Below are 19,813 nucleotides of genomic sequence, written 5' to 3' on the forward strand. Positions count from 1 at the left end.
AGTGGTGTTAGATGCCTAAAATATGAAATAATTAATATTTTAAAAACTTTGTGACAAGGAAGTCAACAGGGATATAATTACCTGCCACACAGCTACTGAAASAATGATGCAAAGGTGTTTCTAAGARCTTGTCCCTCCAAYTCCCTKCTCCAGGAAGCAAATCCTAGCTTTCAGTCTATAGCCAAAGGATTGCTTATACATACCCAAGTGATGTGATTGTAAAGCATGTGAGTCTTGGACACCCACCATGAACCTGTTCAAGCCTTCAGCCAGAGGAGCTGTTCTCAGACCCTGCTGATCAGTATGCACTGGAAGAATGTTGTTCCTCTCCTCCACCTTGCTTTCAAACAATCTGTGCACAAGGGMAAGTCCCTGGAAGTAGGAAACTGGGATCTAAATTCCGTTGGAAAAGTGGAAATTTGTTTGGCCTCTGCTTTAAAGACTAGCCTGTCCTCATCAGACACATTTTATATTTGCCCTTGAAATCACACTCCTTTCATTGCATMATGTAAATACATTACATTCATTTGGACTTTTTTAAAATTAATTTAATTCTACTTAGTTCTTCACTGTTGTCCCTCCGAAATTGCCAGTTTTTAAATTTTTGTCCTGTTCATGTCTCTTTGAAGAATTTATTCTGATCAGGAAACTGACTTTCCATATGATTCTTTGTTAYATTAAACTGACCATGCTGCCATTTGGAAAATATAGGTAGGTGCACGAACTAACTCACAGGGCCACATAAGAAGTTTGCAGATTTTGTTGTACTTCTGGAATCAGATTCTGTTATTTTTAAATAATCTATTAAATAACCTATCATTAAGGCTCCTTGCAACCCAAGCATTTCAATGATTCTACTGTACAATTAAGATTATACTATCACTAGACATTGCAAWGATTTTATTTATATAACATTACCGTGCTTCTGAAAATTTACTGGAAACTTCCAATTACACAGACAGTGGCATCTGTTACAGCTAGAGACTGAAAATATGGGTTAATTAAAAGTAAGCTRTATGTCTAAATCTGAGATGTCTCTTAGACTGCCATTAACATCTTAAAGGAAAATTAAATGGGTAAAAAACAGAACACAAACTCATTTTTAAATCCAGATATTATTACTAGTTTGAAAAATCTAAGACAGACTCCATTTTTTAGCTACTTGACTTTAAGCACTTCTAAAAGGCTTGGAGCCAAAAAAAAAAAGTTGGATGAGTGTGAGGAAAGAAAAACAACCTAGATGCAGTATTTTTGCCAGTCCTGCTGTTTGGAGACTCCCTCTACCATTTGTATTTAATTTGCCTATCTTAGTACAAACCRTCTTTCCAACAGCTCCTGAAAGACAAGACGTGCATCTCCCCTGACATCACCCCGCAGGAAATTACCAGAAATTAAGGGCTCAGCCTGCAAGTATTTTGTCACGTGAGTGAGTGTCAGTGGGATACCCATGTGCAAATCCTGGTTTGATCACTATCAAGTTGGCAATGCAGGTGTATTCCGTGAATAATTCAGCCTAAACTGCGTGTCTGCACTATACAGCACATACATCTGCCAATTTTATTGAAGATGTTTCAACTCATACTAGTTCSAGTTATTTTATCATGCTGTTTTTAATCATTTTCTTGCCTCAACTACTCATCCTCATGTAGCTGTATGTTATGAACATTGAATTGGGCATGACATGGAGATTCTGGTGTAATTCAATCATTACAGATAAAATGACATTCACATATGTTTATGTTTAGCCWCAATAAGAAGATAGTCAATCACTTTATACAAGGTTACAACAAATATGATTTTAATTATTCCTCTTGTGAAAAATACTTTTCACATATCATTACTTACAAAATCACTACAAAAATGAAATTAGTTTTACATGGTTCCTAAGATTGCATAATCCTATGACTGTAAAAATCTATGTTGTGAATGAGTATTTTATTTAAATTGGGGAGAAATTAAATATTTCTTTAAAAAAAATCAAATCAAAATGAATATACCCCCTTAGGAATYATTCAAACCTTCATATATAAATCACAAATCTCTCGTATCATAAGTGAACTGACTGCAATTCAGCAAGATTCATGGTTGATTAATTCCAAGGAAYTTAGAAGGTTATTCTAAAGTGCTGTTTCCATATTTAAGGTCATGTTAGATCTGCTCCTTCAGTGATGTTTATCTTTGAATGAAGTGATCTGCTTCATCARCTGGATTCCCCAGAATGCAGCACAGAGGGAAAACAAGACCTATAACACAGAATTTACAATTAGAATKAGAAACATTAAATGAGGTTTGCTTGTTTGGTTTTGTTCTTTTTAGTTCTATTGATCTGTAAATATAATGAATGGGTGAAAACAGAGATGTTGAGTAAAATAAATTATACAAGAATTATAGAAAAACTAATAAATTCACTTTAGAAAAACATGCTTTCTTTTTTTTTACTACTCTTTATCATGGACATGCCTGCTGAATTTTGATGAATGGTCTGAAGAATGCTGACACTGTAAGCTACATGGTAGGGTAGAAATAACCAAAGTAACCTTAAACAAGATCTACAGCAAAAGAAGTGTTCAAACTGCAGTACAATAGATCAGTACTTTTCCCCCAACCTGCTGTTTATGATGAGATATAAGGTAAACTGAAAACAACTCAGAAGTGCAATACTCTTCTATCTTTTCCTTGTCTCTGTGCAATTTTTGTTTTGTATCGGTGACTTAATGAGAGTTCTAATAAATTTTTTTTCRCAAGTTTTTGCTGAAAACAGCTTTAGGTCAAGTAGAAAAAATTTCAAAGTCTAAATCAGGTAATATCTCTGTCTAGAACCCACAATGGAGCAAGATAAAATGTGTATGCACCTGTGTGTCTGTGATATTTTGTATTTAAAATTTTCTGAAAGAAACCTTTGTCTTCACATAAAAAAAAAATTCCCTAACTTGCAAAATTAGGACAATTTTTATTTGTTACTGATTTTTTTTCTGTGAAGAAAACAAAATATTTTGTTTATGCTGAAATATAATCATGGCATTTTTTGTCTGTGTGAAGGAACAGAACATTTTGACAATAAATTTTTGAGTCAGGTTAAAATAATTCTTTCTTTCAGATCAATCTGCAGTCTAAAGGTGCTGACTAGGAGTGCTATAATTGTAACATTGACATAATTAACATACATCATTTAATAATGCATGGCCCAAAGTTCTACTTCTGTCTTCATCTACACAGTCCCCTAAGTACATGGGATCAGAATGTCCAACAGAAATAATAAATTACCATAATACCCAAAAGGTACTAATTTTTCACTCAGTGAAGGCAGTGTCTTCTCTGATCCTTCTCACAATCTGTCTGGRACAGGTACAGGCTTCATGCAATGTGTACGTCAGATGTATGCTTTGCATGCTTAGTAGCACAGGATGAAAATATCACACCACAGGAGTAAGTAGAATTAAAATAAAATAAAAATAAATTACACCCCCCCCAATTCTAATTCAATTTTTATGAAGACAAATTCCTTTCAATTATTTTCATTGAAGGCTTTAATTCTACTTGAGCAGGAGTAGGCTGTCTACTGTGTTTAAAATCTCTGATGATGCTGTCGGCACTGTATTTGTGGTCCTATTTGGAAGAAAGACTCATAAAGTGTTCACCAAAAGATTTATTTGTAAGAGCTTCAGACTTTAGGTAGGAAAGATTTAACTTATTTTTATTTTCTTGCATTATCACAAAYACCTAGTAAAACTGTACAGCTCTGTTTCTACAGCTACAGAAWGGAAAGCCTTTTTAAGTAGTACTGAAGTCACACACTGCATGTTTTGTGAGATGTTTTCTTTCTATGCTGAGATGTAAAAGAAATCGAGCTGCAAATAACTGTCTGTATTTCTGATTTGGCTGTGTTGCAACTGAGATGAGTGTAAATTGTCATTTACCATGACATGCAAATTGCCATAAAACCATGACTTACACATAACATGCTCTTACTGKGGAAAAATTCTTTGTTGTGCTATCTCCAGAAACAGAACTTATCCACTTTTCATAATTAGTACTTCTTTGACACATTAATAAACTTCTTTCATTCCTCACCTCAGAAAGATTACTCCTATTCCTGGAAGATGCATTAAATATAGAACTATTTCATTTTCAGGAGAAGCACATTTAAGCACGTGTAATGACTGAGGTGCAGGGCATTTGTAGGGGATTAATGACTGTTGGGAGATGATGATGATCACCTGAAGAAGCACAGCCATGGGCCATTAAGCCCCAGGAAATGTCCTCAGCTAAAAATGGTTRTTGCTATTATAGCACGAAAATGAACAAAATATCTCGGGTGAATTTCTCTTTTTKAAATGAAGTGATGCAGTTTCTTCTTTCTTAATTAAATTCCTTATTGCGAATTTCCTAAAGCATGCAATCAACGCTTGCGGGGGAGTATTTTGRATTGCAGTTATTGTATCCAGAATGGAAAACCACACACTGCACACTGTGGATCTGCAAAATTAGTTTGGCTTCACAATTMTATAAAAGTATTGATTCACTGCCTATCAATTCTGGGACTGCCAGTACTCGATRGAAATAACGCATTCGGGAAACAATAATGCTGCAAGGTTCTGGGGTTAAGAAAAACCCAAACATCAGGATAAAAAATTAAGGGGCCACATCCTCCCTTGCAAGACAGTAATTCTGGCTGTCTCTACTGCTRTAATGCTGACCTGCTTTGAACAGAGCCAGCTGCATGGGGCTACCAAACAGAAACTTGCTGTGTAAGTTGGAGTTCAGTTTCTTTTGATTGCTGCTACATATTTTGGAGTTACAAGGCTTGACCCACTTGAATGAATTGTGCAATCAGGTGATGTCAGGAATGGAAAGCCGAGACRATACGTGCCAGAACTCTGAGCAGACAATAGTGTGGGCAGCAGGAAGCAGCAAAAGAGCATTCCACCAGGCAAGCTGAACTATAGTTGACCAGTATTTTTCTAATGCCCTCAGGAAAACTTATTTCCTGAATCCTATGTGCAGATATTTTGTATTTTCTCCTCAACACTCTCACATGCTAACAGGCTGAGGTTTTTTTGGTTATTTGGTTTTAGGTTATTTCATTTTCTAAATTATTGCCACAGAAATTCTCGTTCCTTCTTATATTGTCCAAACCCACCAACTTTTTCCTTTGATAAAAATATTCACATATCGGTTTCACAATTCAGCCGGCTTTGAAATAAAAAGAGAATTAAGTAGTATACCTTTGTATTTTTTACACTGAAAAAAGATTCACCACAAACAACATAACATAAGAACAAGTTTCACTCCTGTCTTAAAATGAAAAATTACTGTGGACAGTAGTCATATACGGAATGAGCCTAAAAGCAGAATTTCTCACAATCACATATTTAGCCAAGTGAAATGCAAACTTTTTGTCACCTTAATATAAACACTTGTTACATTTACCTGTTCAAGTAACTAYAGATTAATTATAGACTATCCTTTAGACTGCTGGAAGAGTAAAAATATTTACATTAGCTCCTTTCATGCAATCTATTTCCATACAGCCCATATTCTCTCCCTGAATACAGAAATGCAAATAACATTATTCACAAGAACAAAGATGGMTTAACTAATGGATTGACTGCAGGACTGAGTCTGCTCTTCGCAGAAAATTCCCATCAGAGCAATTGAAGTTTATTAGGCTGTAAAGTACTTTAAAATCATTAACTAAATTCAGGCACCCACTTCTGCACAATTAGCTTTGTTGCTGAACACTAATGTAGTTTTCTGCCATTTTCTCTTTTGTAATGTCTTTGTGTATCTGAGATACCTAGACATGTTGTCTTTCCTCCTGCAGATTTCATCTGGATAGAATTAGAAAGCTTTAGACATTGGTCTAAAAATGTAGACAAATRTCCAAAGATAGCCCTACTTTAAAAAGGGGGAAGAGCCTCGAACCACACCACCTCAGATCCTTTCTGATTCMATGATTCTCTGACATTTCTCATATTCTGCCCAAACAYGTTCACTCCAAATTTTGCTACAGAGACAACCTGCAACTCTACAACAAAGTCACAGTTTCTGGACTCCAACACCATATGAATGGGCGTGTTTATTATATTGAATGAACACTTCTGTGTTGGATAATGTATTCTTATCTCTGGAAAGGGCTCAGGAAGMCCAGCACATCCATATACTTAATTAAGTTTGCAGTTTGCATCCTAAAGTGGACATGGAACTGGTAAATATGATAAATAATTAGTCCTCTCAATGTGGTGCTGAGAATTGTCAGTGTCATGTTTGAGGTTTAACTGATGCTGCAAAACAAACATCATTAAGGCCCTTTTTATACTCTTTATATACAAATTTGGACACCACTTCTTCACAGGGACAAGACATAATTTCATACTATCAATATTAATGGGTAATTTTTAGACTTTGAGAAGGCTGTGTCTAGGTAATATCCCTGTGCTTTCCTCGTAAGGCTAGAGATAATTAACTGATAGAAAGGTTAGAAATATATTAATAATATGGTTTAACAAACTACTCCAGATTTCACAAGTATTCAAATGATGCATTTTTCACTAATATCATAATTTTCCTCCCATTTCTCTACAGACGACACTTACAGGTGCTGGAATACAAAGAGAAGATAGAAAATATGTYTCACATGTGGGGAGAGAGTTTTATTGCTCCTGGAAGTCAGGATTTGGAGAAGAAATGCATGATCTTCAYTCCCAGTTCAATGTTTGGAGACAAGCAGTCTGAGTCCAGTAGAGAAATGCCGTGAAATTAACAACAAATTTAGAAATCACTAATCTTGTATAGTGTACAGACCAGGAAGTTTGCACTATCAAAAAAGTTGCAATAATAATAGCTAGAAAGGGAAACTAGGAAACAGGAAGGTTCCTCCTCTGTGTGATGACTCCCTTATATTTGGAAATAAATGTAGAAGAAAGTGGAGAGTTGAGTTCTCTTTCTTGGTGAAGGAACTGTGGATACAAGGGAACAGGGAAAACTCCCATAATAGTGGCTTCACAGTTTTTGTCCAAGATTTCTGTAAAAGTAGAAAATGTCTGGAAATTCTCCCTAAGGGCTCATGACACACATTTGGAGCACATCTCACACATCCAGTGTGCCCCTAAACTAGAACAAGGTGTGTATTTGATGTCCCCGCTCATTGCAGTGAAGGTGGAACCARACTACCTTTAAAGGTCCCTTCCTTTATTCTTTCAGGTCCCAAACCATTCTATAACTCTGTGATTAAGAAACTGTTGGCATATGCAGGATTAAGCCAAGTATCTTCAACACCCTCAAAGCATGYTGATAGTTTACTCACAATGGTTTTTTCTTTTATGACATATCTCATTGGTTTTATACCTCACTATTAACAAATAATGATAAAACAATAGGGAAGAGATATATACACCTCCTTTTTATTTTATTAAATGTTTTTAACATTCCTTCTTTTATTAAAATACAGTCTGAGACTCTAAAGCTAGATAATGCATGAAAACACAGGCTGCAAAAGCCCACATACCTTAAAAGGCTTATATTACCTATCCAGGAAAGACAAAGAAAGATCTGCAGAAAGAATATCTATTTCTCAGTTGCTTTCACAGCTGGACACATCCCCAGGATGAAATCAAGTGCACTGCAGAGATGCCTGAGCTAGCAAGCCCATAAGCTGCAAAATCTCAGCACAGCACCAGCCTGACTCTRTCTTTCCTGGCATTGCACACAAGCCAGTAAGTCACATTCCTCAGTTAAATACGTGGGGATTTTTACACAGGCAGTGCTATTGCAGTTATATTTAGACCTCAAATGGCTTATATGCAAGCAGCATGTTATCTGGCATCATGTCCTTCACTCAGGAGAAGCCAGCCCACTGCTTCTCAAATCACTTGTCTAGATAAATGTATCCTATTGAACTGTTACCTATGAAATACTTTCTCTCTTGAGTCACAGAATAATTCACAACCTAAGCACTGGGATTAGGAAGATTTTACCTCATTCCCCAAAAGACAAAGAAAAGTTACTGAAGTGGGAAGCTTTCCTGTCAGTCATATGAATAGGAATTCCAAAATATGTTAATAATTATTAAATCTTCACCTTGTGATGAGCTAATGCAAGCTGGAGACAGTGTCAACATTATACTCATTAACATATATATAAACTCTGCATCCCTTCCATATAAGATTTGTCTTACAATATTTTATTAAAACATCAGAAAATACTTTCCACATCATCCTAAAATGTTTATCTATTTCAAGTTGACCTCAAAGTAAAGCCATGTTAAACAGAAAAATTGCTTTATCATTTGAAAATGTTTAAAAATAACTTCTGAACCAAGCCTTTTTTTATTGTTTTGCAACTGATTTTTTAAAAAAGAGAAATTTAGAGTTTAGAAGTAATCAATCATGAYGTGAGCTTAAAAATTTTGTAAAACTTATGAACAAAATTTACAATTTACAATTTGTTACACATTCTAGAGCGCAGAAATATTTTAGAGTTTCTTTCATATTGCTTTAGTTTTATTTCTGAAATAGTTCTGAAAAACAAGTTCAAAGTTCAACAGTTTTAAAAGACCTTAGTTCTGAATGTCTCCTTTTGTATTTTAAATKATATTAATTTTTTCAGCCTCAATTTATACCCAAATTTGAGAAACAAGAGCCATGGAAATTTTCTCAATTATTACATGATAAATGAACAATCAAAAATAAGAGGCTTTCAGAAATGTTAATAAAACTGATGGGAAAAAAAGATGACAAACTTACTCAACCAGTGAACATACCAGTTCAATCTGTTGCAGGCTAACAGGCCAAATGAGATTGAGAGTTATTAATAGCTGTCCATTGCAGAAGTGAAATATTTGACATAGTCCTGTCTCAGTTTGGCTAAAGTTGTTGAGTTTATTATCTTAAACATTTAAACAGGAACTGTATTCATTGAGATAAAACATCTAATTTACTTTTACGCTTGTCAGCAGCTGTAGCATAACTGCACACACCCCACASCATCACTCCCAGCTCAAGCATAACTTGTAGGGTAAAAGAGACATCTGCAAAGACACATTTCACTTTACAAGATATTATTTAATTCATATGTAAATAGCAGTTTAATCTTCTTTCAACGATTTGTTCAAACAAATATGAGGCTCATTTTACTTTGACTGATTACTGCATAGTTGTTATATTTTACCTAATTTATATTTTTCTCTTAGGATTAAAGAATGGAATGCTTTTAAATTCAGTAATATAGGTGAGGTGGGCTGTGCATATATATAAGGGTAAGGATACGTCTTTTAAATGGTCATGGCTTTAAGAAAAGTTTAGATACCATACTGCTTAATCAAGCGTTTAGGAAAATTTCACTTAAAAGATGGGACAAATTCATTTAAAGGAACAATGTAGGAGAGAGCTCTCCTTTATGCTTTCATCCTTGCTTGAAAATAGAGGAAAATTACAGCCACAGAAAAAGAAAAAAAAAAAAAAAAGTAGTTTGAACATGGAAGAAAAATTGCTAAACAAAGCATTTCAGAATTTGGACAGGGTAGTACCTGGCTGTGTAATATTTGCCAAGTAAGCATCTACAGAAATAATTTTATCTCTTCAATCCTTTAATTCAGTTTAATACAATACTATATTGAAGTAATTCMGTGTCTAATTTCTCCATCATTAGCAGACATAAAATATTGTTTTGATATGGATGCCTTCATTTCAGAGTGTGACTGTAGTGCATAACAGGGCAGGTGGTGAAGAAAACCAAGAGCGTTCTGTCAGTGAAGAGCTCTGACAAAGGTGCTGTGCTGCAAAGTGATCTCCACTCACTGGTACACTAAATATCCTCTTGAGAGAAGGCTGACTTGCTATGAGCTCCAAAATGGAAATTTTTCCATTGTGTGTGGGGAAAAAATATTAAAAAAGTAATCCCAGCCTTTAATTATAACCCACAGACATTAGATCATTGACGGAAAAAACGTKGCTGCAGATGTTGAAAAGACACGATGGGGAAAAACTGGCTACTGTGACTAATGGCAAATGTGAAAGAAAGGATTAAGAATGTGCAGAGAGGGATAAAACAATTGAGTGACAAGCAGAAGGGATTTCCAGTACAGTGAACAAACACCAGAAAAGTATTCAAGACAGACAAGAGAAGACCTAGGCTAACAGTCACTCTAGATGAAGAYTGCTCTTAAAGCCAACATGTTGAARGGAGAAAATAATCCTTTAATTGAAAAATGGAGAACACAGAAGGCTGTCCTTAGCATAAAAAATATCAAACCGAATAAACTAACAAAAAAATCCCCAATTTCTGAATAAACAAGATGGGCTAACGTTCATTGATACAATAAAGGAAAAATCTTGCCATAGAAGATGCATGTCTAGGTTAAAGATAGAACACAGCCATCCTGCTGGCCAACCCTCTTCTGAGGCCAAAAGCAGTAAACTATGACTGTTTTTAAGTTCAAGAAGAAAAATGTGTTGAGGTTGTTCCAGCCCTCTGTCCATCCCTTTACATGGAAAAGTAAAAAATGGTTTGTGGGTGTCTCTCTTCCCTGCTCTCAAGAAACCCTTCCTGTGTTGCAGTTTGCWGCTTCTATTCTTCTCTGGGGTAACTCCCATTCATTGTAAAAACTCATCATCAATTATATAAAAGAAGTTGTCATAGACATTAACCACAGATATATTCAAATGGGCTAAATCATTCATTTTCCCATTTATTATGTCAAGACAATATGTATTGTTCAATTAGATTACAAAAAAAATTAATGGAAATATCTATGTGACTTTTAACTGGGAAAACTAGGCAACTATGGTCCAAATGAAACTTTTGTATATAGGGTGCAAAACTCAGTAGGAGAAGAAACATCCAGAAAAGAATAATCAAAGATTATATCACAAAATGAAAGAGAAATCAGAATTTTGATGAAAAAGCAGACACATTTAACAGTTCTAAAATATTGAAAGAAATTTAAAATGTCTTTTCCTGGAAAATGTGAGATTCATAATAGTTTTTTTTTAAATCTGGAGATGCTGAAGAAAACCTGTAATTGAACAGAAATGGGAGATACTAGAGAGACACCAAATTCACAAATATGCTGTGAGGAATAATCATTAAGGAGGAGTACATCAGAAAAAACTTTTAGAGTTAAAGCAGTTCACACATGAAACATGTCTCAAAAAAACAGTGCTGATACAAAAAGATGTCAGTATCAATGTGAAAGATATTAACAGAAGCATTTATAGATAACTATTGTGTAACATACATATGTATACATATATATAYGTAAGAGTTTGATAAAAGAAGCATTTCATCTATTTATCCAGCCTACTGAAAGGTGGTGAAGCATTAAAGGAAACATAGATAAGCTGGATATAGTCATGAAATAGACTACAAGAATTACAAAAGGTTTAGAAAAGTGACCTGTAGAAAAGTTTGAAGCAATTCTGCTGTGTATTCTTGAGAAAATAAACAAACAAACAAAATGCTCAGAAGGGGAATAAGACCAATCTTTTGACATGTAAAAGACTAATACAAAAAGAAAAGACARTGATAAGCTAGGGCTTAGGGTAATAAAAACAACAACAAAATCTTTTCTAACTAAAATTTTCATGATATAATGGATGGCTATAAGGATGGTATAGCATTGGAATCATCTGTGTAAATGGTTAGACAGGCAYGTGTCTATCCTGTAGCTGTACTTGATCTTTCTCCAGTGCAGGATCTCTGCCAACCTGGTATTTCTGTTTATTCACAATGAATACAAAAACATTCTCCACCTCTAAAYAACTTCTCCCCAAATCTACTTTGCCAACAATGGTTAATAAAGATGTGACTGCTTACAACAGGGAGCAGCTATGACTTAGCAACTATTTTTTTGCAATAACGAACCTTGTGCAAGGCTTCACCGATTTCAGGCTCAGATGTGGTTGTCACCTTAGTAAAAGTATGAAAAGCAACACCTGCTTTTTTTTTTTTATTTTTTTTTCCCCCAGTTTCTGGCATTGAACAGGGCTGAACCTGCATCCCATCAGAGAAGACACAGGACTATTACATTGAGAGAGCAGCTTCCATTACCTCTTCAGACAATAGCTGCAAAGGCTGATGGCAGAAGCATGAGCTAATTCACTTCTATTTTACACTCAGCATACTCTACACTAAAGCCATTGGACTGCATAGTGAAAATAATTTGCCTTTAAAACACAAAGAGTAATCAAGTAGCAATGGTAAAAGCTTGGGACGCTGGGCTGTTTAATCTGCATYCTTTGCCAAAGATTAGGCAGCCCAGACTATGACATTTCATCTTTGCAGTTTCTTAGCTGCAAAGTGGGCGATGACTCTGCTTCCCCAAAAGAGAATTACTTTCCAATCCCTTTTTTACTAAAATCTGAGATTAGTTTCATTTAGTACAGTAATTTCTGAGATGAAGACATTTCAAAAAGACATGGATTTAGCCCTCTGTGTTTTATTTCCCTGATGACCCTCCTATCAGTAATTATGAATACTTCTTTTTTTAATCTCAACAATTATGTACTTGGATAAACACAACAGACATCCTTAAAATCAGATAATTGCATGCATTTCTTATGTCACTCCAGCTACTGAGCAATATTTTCTCCATAACTCATGGCACTGACCACATGAAGAGCTAAAAATGGTGTGAGAATTTGTTTCCATCTCATGATTATAGCAGTTTTAAAAAGTCAGAAATCACAATAAAATGGCAGAATGTTGAAAAATACCAATCAAGGCTTCAGTTTTACAGCAAATATCTTTTTTTTTATTCTAAGTTTTTGGGTTGGGTTTTTCTTTTGGGGTTCCCCTCCCACCCGCTACATTGAGCCCTGCAYTGAAAAACATGTTGTGCCCTAAATATGCTCGTCTTGGAAAGGCTACTTGGTATTGTTGTATTTGTATGTCAAAGGGGGGACTGAAGCCTCAACAATTGTTAACCTCTCCCATGGTGAGCTAATAAAAGGTCAGAGACCCACATGTGGCTTGCAGCCTGGGGAATTTCTCTCAATGTTCTGCCAAGGATGGGACTGCCTGAATGATTTCTCTCATAAGTTTTAAGCCATAAACTGCATCCTACTTGGCTTGCTGTGCCAAAACTGGACCCAAGGGTATCCAGAGTCTTTGCTGATGGGAAAAAATGAGTGTTTCCTATGGAAGCCACAGCTGTTTTCCTGAGACAGAGAGGGTGCAGATGCTCAAATATTTCTCTACTTTCCGTTTCTGACTACCTGCTCTGGCAGCAGTTCCAAGAAAGGGGGAGGACAGAGGCAGACATCCAGCTGCTTTCAATAAGCCTTGGCAGCTCAGGTAGTGAATGCCTAASCACTAAAAATGTTCAAAACCAATTTTTTTTTCTAGATTTCAAAACTATGAAAAGGTGAAAGCATGCACTAATGATCCCCATTTTCCCATTTTGAGCAGAAATTTAGTGATCAGAATAATTACCTCAGCTATGAAAGCAGAGACTATTTAAATGTAGAAAAGATACCACTCATAGAATTGTGCATCTGCATGAATATGAATATACATAAATTGAAGTTCAAGAGGATATATAAAATATGTATAACCTATGCATTTTCTAGAAAGATTTGTTTTTTCCATCAGACAGTAGGAGGATTGTCATAATATGGATTTGATTTTGCATTGTGGGGCCATAGATATCCCCAGTGTAACCGTGAAGTCAAAGAAAACACTTATGCAAAGTTATGTTACACATTGATTTGACCCAAAATGGAATTTACATCAGCTACCTCAGAAACTTCACTGAAGCTAAATTACAGTAGAATGTAGCTCATGATACTTTTTAGTAGTTGTTTAGAAATTATTCATACCTGCCACTTTTTACCTACACATATTGGTGTCCAAAGACCCTTTCACAGATATACTTGGTCAAAAGTCTATGTTTCTATTCTGGACAGGTTACACAGCTGGTTCAAAGCCTTTAAACTGGCACTGTTCAACTATTTTCTCCAATTCTTTCCTTTCGAGCTATAATGTAAGTATTTCTTAAATGGGATTAATTAGTCCAATTAAAACACAGTAAACMAATGTAAGTGGAAACTGAATAGCCAATAGTTATAGCTGATAAGTACRCAGCAGAACATCACATATATTAGACTGCAAACGCCCTGGATTTAATGGTTATTCATTGCTCAATTAATTACCAGAAGCATGCTCAGTTAAGCTTACGGTTCACTACTTTATTTGCTTATTTTAAGGACAACTCTGTCTTTTCATAGCTGCACCTGTTTTCTACCTGCAGTCAGTGCTTGCCCCTCCTGTTACAGCCTTATTTCCTATGAAATGAAAAAAAACACCTGTCTATCAACAAGGGAAGTAAGCAGATAAATACTGATGTCTGTAAAAGCTTTGGGAAAGTGCTTTGGGAAAGAGCACCTCTATAAAAGTGGTAATTTTCCCATCAGACAATCAAAAGGGCATTCTCCTCACAAGATATSTGAATGATGTTCATGTCAAGACTCACATCAGGCTGTTTGAACAGCCACTGACCACTCTTCCTAAGGGCAATCCCTCTTCACTCAATTGCTCATCAAGACCTTTCATTTGCGTTCAATTCCCCAAATTTTTTGTTACATCTTGATTGCTACCTAGATACCAGACACCTTTTTCTGCRTCAGCTTAGCGATCAAACCACATTACCAGTGTTCTTGCACTAAAAGCCAATCTGCTCTTCTAGTCAGTACACTCCTCAGACAGAGCAACAGCTTTGGCTTCACAGTTCCACAAAGGCACTGTTGTTGAGTCCTCCTTCAAACCAGAGAAGCTTTAAAGCTGGTGAAGACAAGTCCAACATGGAAGATAAAATACTTCTAAAGCATAAGGATAAGAAGTTAGATCTGCTCTGAGTGGTGATCTCATAGCTCAGCCATGTAGGCTTCTGCTCCTCTCTCAGAGATAGAAACCATCAGCAAGATGGATCATGCATGAATCCTTCTAGGAAAGAACAAGAGGAAGAAAGTGGTTTTAMTTGACCAAACCAATGAGAAGTTAGCAAGTCTGAGTTTAAAGTCACAAATTCAGAAAAAGAATTACTGCATTTAAGCCACATCTTGCCTAAAATTCTTCTAACAGGGAAAGGCATTAAGGGAGTTTTGCGGTCTGTTATTATACACTTGAGTCTGATACAATGTCTCACTTCTTCCTTTGCAACTCACGTGTTGTACTTCAAAAGAATCAGGGCCTGACCCTTCTGCTTTCTTGACCCATTATTTGTAAAATAGAAACTAATAATCTAGCAGCTAAAAAAGTGAGCAATCCTCYCTTTTTCCTCCAAACTAACTGACAGAGGTCTTTAAAAATGTCAGGTGTCTGCCAAGGTGAAGCGTCCCTTAGTGACAATAAGAATCAACCACTGACTACCTATTTAAATAAGAATGTAACCCATTTCCAATTGAGAATCAAAGAGGTTTTTTTTTCTGATAACTAATTAATCTAGGTAATAGTACATTTATCTCTAGTTTCAGTCTGGTTATTTGAAATACTTTGCTGTGCTAGCACTTCTAATTATTTTTCTGCTCTAAACTAACACTTATAGGCATCATCTGTTGTGATGACAGATAATGGAATCTAAGGAGAAGTCATTACAGGCAACTTGGAATATGACATTGAGTGTCATTATTGCTAAAGAAAATACTGACAGACACCACAAGATTCATCTGTGTCTAAGGGAATTTACTACTGACACTACAACAACACCATTAGAGAACAGATTTTTTGAATAAAGGAGAAGCTAACTGGTTAAAAAAGTTACTTAAAATCAATTCTACCTGCCACTAACCAGAAAAAAAATAAATGAATGAGCTACCTATAGACTGAAAAAGCTTGACAAAGTCTGTAGTTTTATGTAACTGCATTTAGGAAGAGACAAAAGTGAAGAAGAAGCATACAAGTCTGAACACATTGTATTTTTTAATAGACAACATGAATTCTTCATTAAGTAAACTCACACATTTATGTCAGATGTTTGTTGTATCTGTGAGACTTTCTTACAGGGCTAATTCTAGTCCACAGAAGAGGAACTGGATCAATTTGCTTTCCTGTGCTCATCAGGCTATTGGCCACAAGTGGAGCATGAGTGATTCCTAGGGGTTCTCTGCATCCACACAGGGTGAGCTGGACCTAGTATCTTCCAAAAGGCTGCAACAATGGCAAAGGCCACTTTCTCATGGTATTTGGTTTCCAAAACAGGCCTTGAATGGGCTTATTGTAAAGTTGTTCTTCCACACACATTCATAACAGGAACATGCAATAATTGAAAAACTTCATATTTTTGTAATTTTGCCCAGTGGTTTGTCAGTCTTATGAATTCCAAGTTTGTTGATTCCTATGTGAATTTATACTCAGTAGCGTAAACACAGTAATTTCTGGAAAATGTAAGACAGAAAGAAGTAGTATAGTAGCATATCTTTAATATTTATATATCATATTTATATATCTTTAATTTGACCAATTTTTAGAGTAAGAAGACATATGCAATTATGTAAATTAGACCAATGCAAACCCAATTAGACCTACATTAATGATTTTATGTCTGTAAACCCATTTTCCCTTTATGAAGCACTGTACTGGAACATACTAATTTAAAAAAAACAAATCAAGAGCCCCATTCTGAGGGTGTAAAACCTTAACTAGGGAGTTGTGCAGAATATGTGGTTCATTAAAGATGAAGTAAAATTTGTAGTATGACATATATGGCTGGAATGAGGAAATAATGGTGGAGGCATATATATCATTATTCTGCCAAAATGCACTGAAACTTGTGTGGGATTGATATAATTATTGAAGCCTATTACCAAGATGAGGGAAGGAAGAACCTATCAGCCTATAAGATCTAACTCTGGATTTGCTTTCTTGGGGTTTTTTTTGTTTTTTTTTTTGGTTTTTTTTTTTTTTTTTTTTTTCATTAAAAAAAGAAAAGCAACTGAAAATTATTTATCTCCATGAAAAGCTTTGCTCTCTCTATGTAAGAAATGTTTAGATTTACAAAAAATAATTTCATTCAATACATTTCAACCCTTCTGCTATGCAAAAACACTAGGCCATAGGTTATTAATCAAAATTTGTTGTTTATGCATGGTTTCCGCTTTTCCGGCGGATCACGTCTTATTAGAAATCCTTGGTATGCCTGCATCATACTATCAAATCAATTTTATCTTTGTTAAACACACATTAAACCTTGCACAAAGACATCCTATTGTATTCCAGACATCTACCCTATAAAAACCTGACAACTTTTGGGAGAGCATCCTTGAGAAACCTCCAAGAACAGCCTCTCCTCTCTTGGGTCCAGTTGAGCCCACCTAGTCTGTGAAATCTAATGCAGTATATTTTACAGCTACTGGTAACTAGGCAAAACCACGTACAGGTTTAACAGTACCCAACCATGCTCATTGTCCAGCTGATATAAGCAGAGGGAAATTTAAAACTTTGTTGACTGGGAACATTCTTTGGCATAAATATTGAATTCTCCTGGAAAAACTGTCTGTTCATGGTTTACATAGGTAACACTCTTTGCTTGGTAAAAGCACCTGTCTGGATGACTGGTCCAAATAAGAATGGTGAAGTATGGAGTAGACAGTCTGGAAGTGGTCAGAATTGGTCACAAGTGTTCCTCAGGGCTTATTATTAGGATCAATTTTGTTCCATATCTTTATCAACAATCTGGATRAGGGGATCAAGCGCAYCCTCTGTYACTTTGCAGATGACACCAAGATCAATGGCAGKGTTTGATTTGTTTGAGAGCAGGAAGCTTCTGCAGAGGGATCTGCATGGACATGCTGGATTGTTGGGATGAAACCAAATGTATGAGATGAATCTTCAACAAGGCAAATTGCCAGATCCTTCACCTGGGTCACAACAACTCCAGGCAGAGCAGAGACTGGGGGCAGAGTGACTGAAAAGATGCCCAGTGGAAAAGGACCTCGCAGTACTGCTCAACAGTTGTCAGTGTGCCCAGGTAGCCAAGGAGGCCAATGGCATCCTGACCTGTACCAGCAATAGTGTGGCCAGCAGGAGCAGGGCAGAGATTTGTCCCCTCTTTATTTGGCACTGGTGAGGCCACACATGGAATCCTGTGTCCATTTTTGGACTCCACAAGAAAGACATTGAGGTGCTGGACTGTGTCCAGAGAAGGGCAACAGGGCTGGGAAAGGGTCTGGAGCACAAGTCCTGTGAGGAACAGCTGATGGAGCTGGGTTTTTTTTAAGTCTCGAGAAAAGAGAAGCTCAGTTGGGACTTAACACTCTCTGCTGAAAGGAGGTTGTAGCAAGGCAACAAGAAGGTTTCTTGGGATTGGTCTYTTCTCCCAAGAAATAAGCAGTATGACAAAAGGAAATGACTTCAAGYTGTGCCATAGGAGGTTTAGATTGGATATCAGGAAAGATGTCTTCACCAAAAAGGATTGCCAAGCATTGAACAATCTGCCCAGGAAAGCGGGGGAGCCACCATCCATGGAGGTATTTAAAAGATACGTGGATGTGATGTTTACAGATGTGGTTTAGTGTTGGACTTGGCAGTGTGGCATTAACAGCCTCCATGACCTTRCACACCTTTTCCAACCTAAAGGATTCYATTATTTCATGGACTGAGACTAAATTCCTATTTCCCAAGCAATAGCAAGAGTCAAACCACTCTACCAGTGCTCAGTCAGTTCTGAGTTCAGGGAATGYTAGGTTGCCCTACAGAGGAAAGAGAAGACCTACGATCTGCACCATTCAGAAAGAATCAACTCTTGCCTCACAGATGAAGACCAGCACAAGGAAGCTTATTTACTCATGTACTGAGTCAGTAACATCTTCTTAAAAAGATAACAAAAAGCTGACAGGTCAGCAGCATCTGCATGYTGGTATAAAATCCCATTAGGCTTACAAAAGTTAAAAAAGATAGGCTCTTGGGACTCATGATAAATAAACACATAAAGCCCATTTGCCTCTTCCCCAGAACAGCACTAGAACTCTCATAACTTCATTTTCCCTGCTCTCCTAAAAAAATGCTCCTCACACACTGATTGTTATGACACCCTTCACAGTTCTGTTTTTATTTTCCATTTTTCTTTTCATTCTTACACTTGACATCCTGCTCTTACCCCAAAAATCGCACCACCAACAACAATAAAAACAAACAATAGAAACATACRAAACATAAAAACTAAAACCTGATGGTTTTAGTTCTTCCCTCTTCAATCACTTTATCTTGTCACTCAGTCTCTACTGGTACTTGTGTGCTAATGCCTGGCCTGGCATCTCACCTGCCACAGGAACTTCGTACATGTGTGTATCCTGTATGATCCCCTCTCACCCCTCAAACACCCAGTTCCCATCCCAGACAGCCCACATTGGACCAGATTTATGAATATGTGGATAAAGATAACACACAATAATAAATTATGGGGCAAAAAAAATCAGAAATAACTTTAGCCAGTGAAAACAATATTAAGGATTCACATACTTAATCATTAAACTGTTTGATATGTTGTCTTTAAATAAGGAAAAAATTATGTCATTACTTTATATTGGTATGTTATTGAAGGCCTGGCAGAAAACTGTGAATAAAAACTCAGGTTGTGTTAAAAGACCAAAAACCAAGCAAAAAAAAAAAAAACACACCACCAAAAAACTGGAGAAACCACAGATATTCTGCTGGCTCATATCATGAGGACATGATGGTACTTGCAGCTTCCTGCTTGGACCTGGCTCGCTCCAAAGTTGTTTTGTGTGTTAATCCTGTGGTTTAGATGATGAAGATTAGGTCTGAGTGAGCTGGTTCAGATAAAAGGGGAAAAGGCAGCAACCAAACCTTCACCCAAACT

At 36.3% G+C, this 19,813-nt stretch overlaps 1 protein-coding gene across 1 annotated transcript in view; it reads right to left on the bottom strand.

Moving 5' to 3' along the window:
• Window positions 1-1,971: 1,971 nt before the first annotated feature.
• The window catches only part of AGMO (alkylglycerol monooxygenase), a 183,792-nt gene continuing 165,950 nt past the window's right edge, over window positions 1,972-19,813 (bottom strand). The window contains exon 13 of the mRNA XM_057373097.1: window positions 1,972-2,243. Within this exon, the coding sequence (XP_057229080.1) occupies window positions 2,163-2,243 (81 nt within the window). The 3' untranslated portion in view covers window positions 1,972-2,162. The remainder of the gene's footprint in view (window positions 2,244-19,813) is intronic.

This window comes from Malurus melanocephalus, unplaced genomic scaffold, assembly GCF_030028575.1.
Source record: "Malurus melanocephalus ecotype Western Australia unplaced genomic scaffold, MMel_1.1 scaffold_185, whole genome shotgun sequence".
NCBI classification, from domain to species: domain Eukaryota; kingdom Metazoa; phylum Chordata; class Aves; order Passeriformes; family Maluridae; genus Malurus; species Malurus melanocephalus.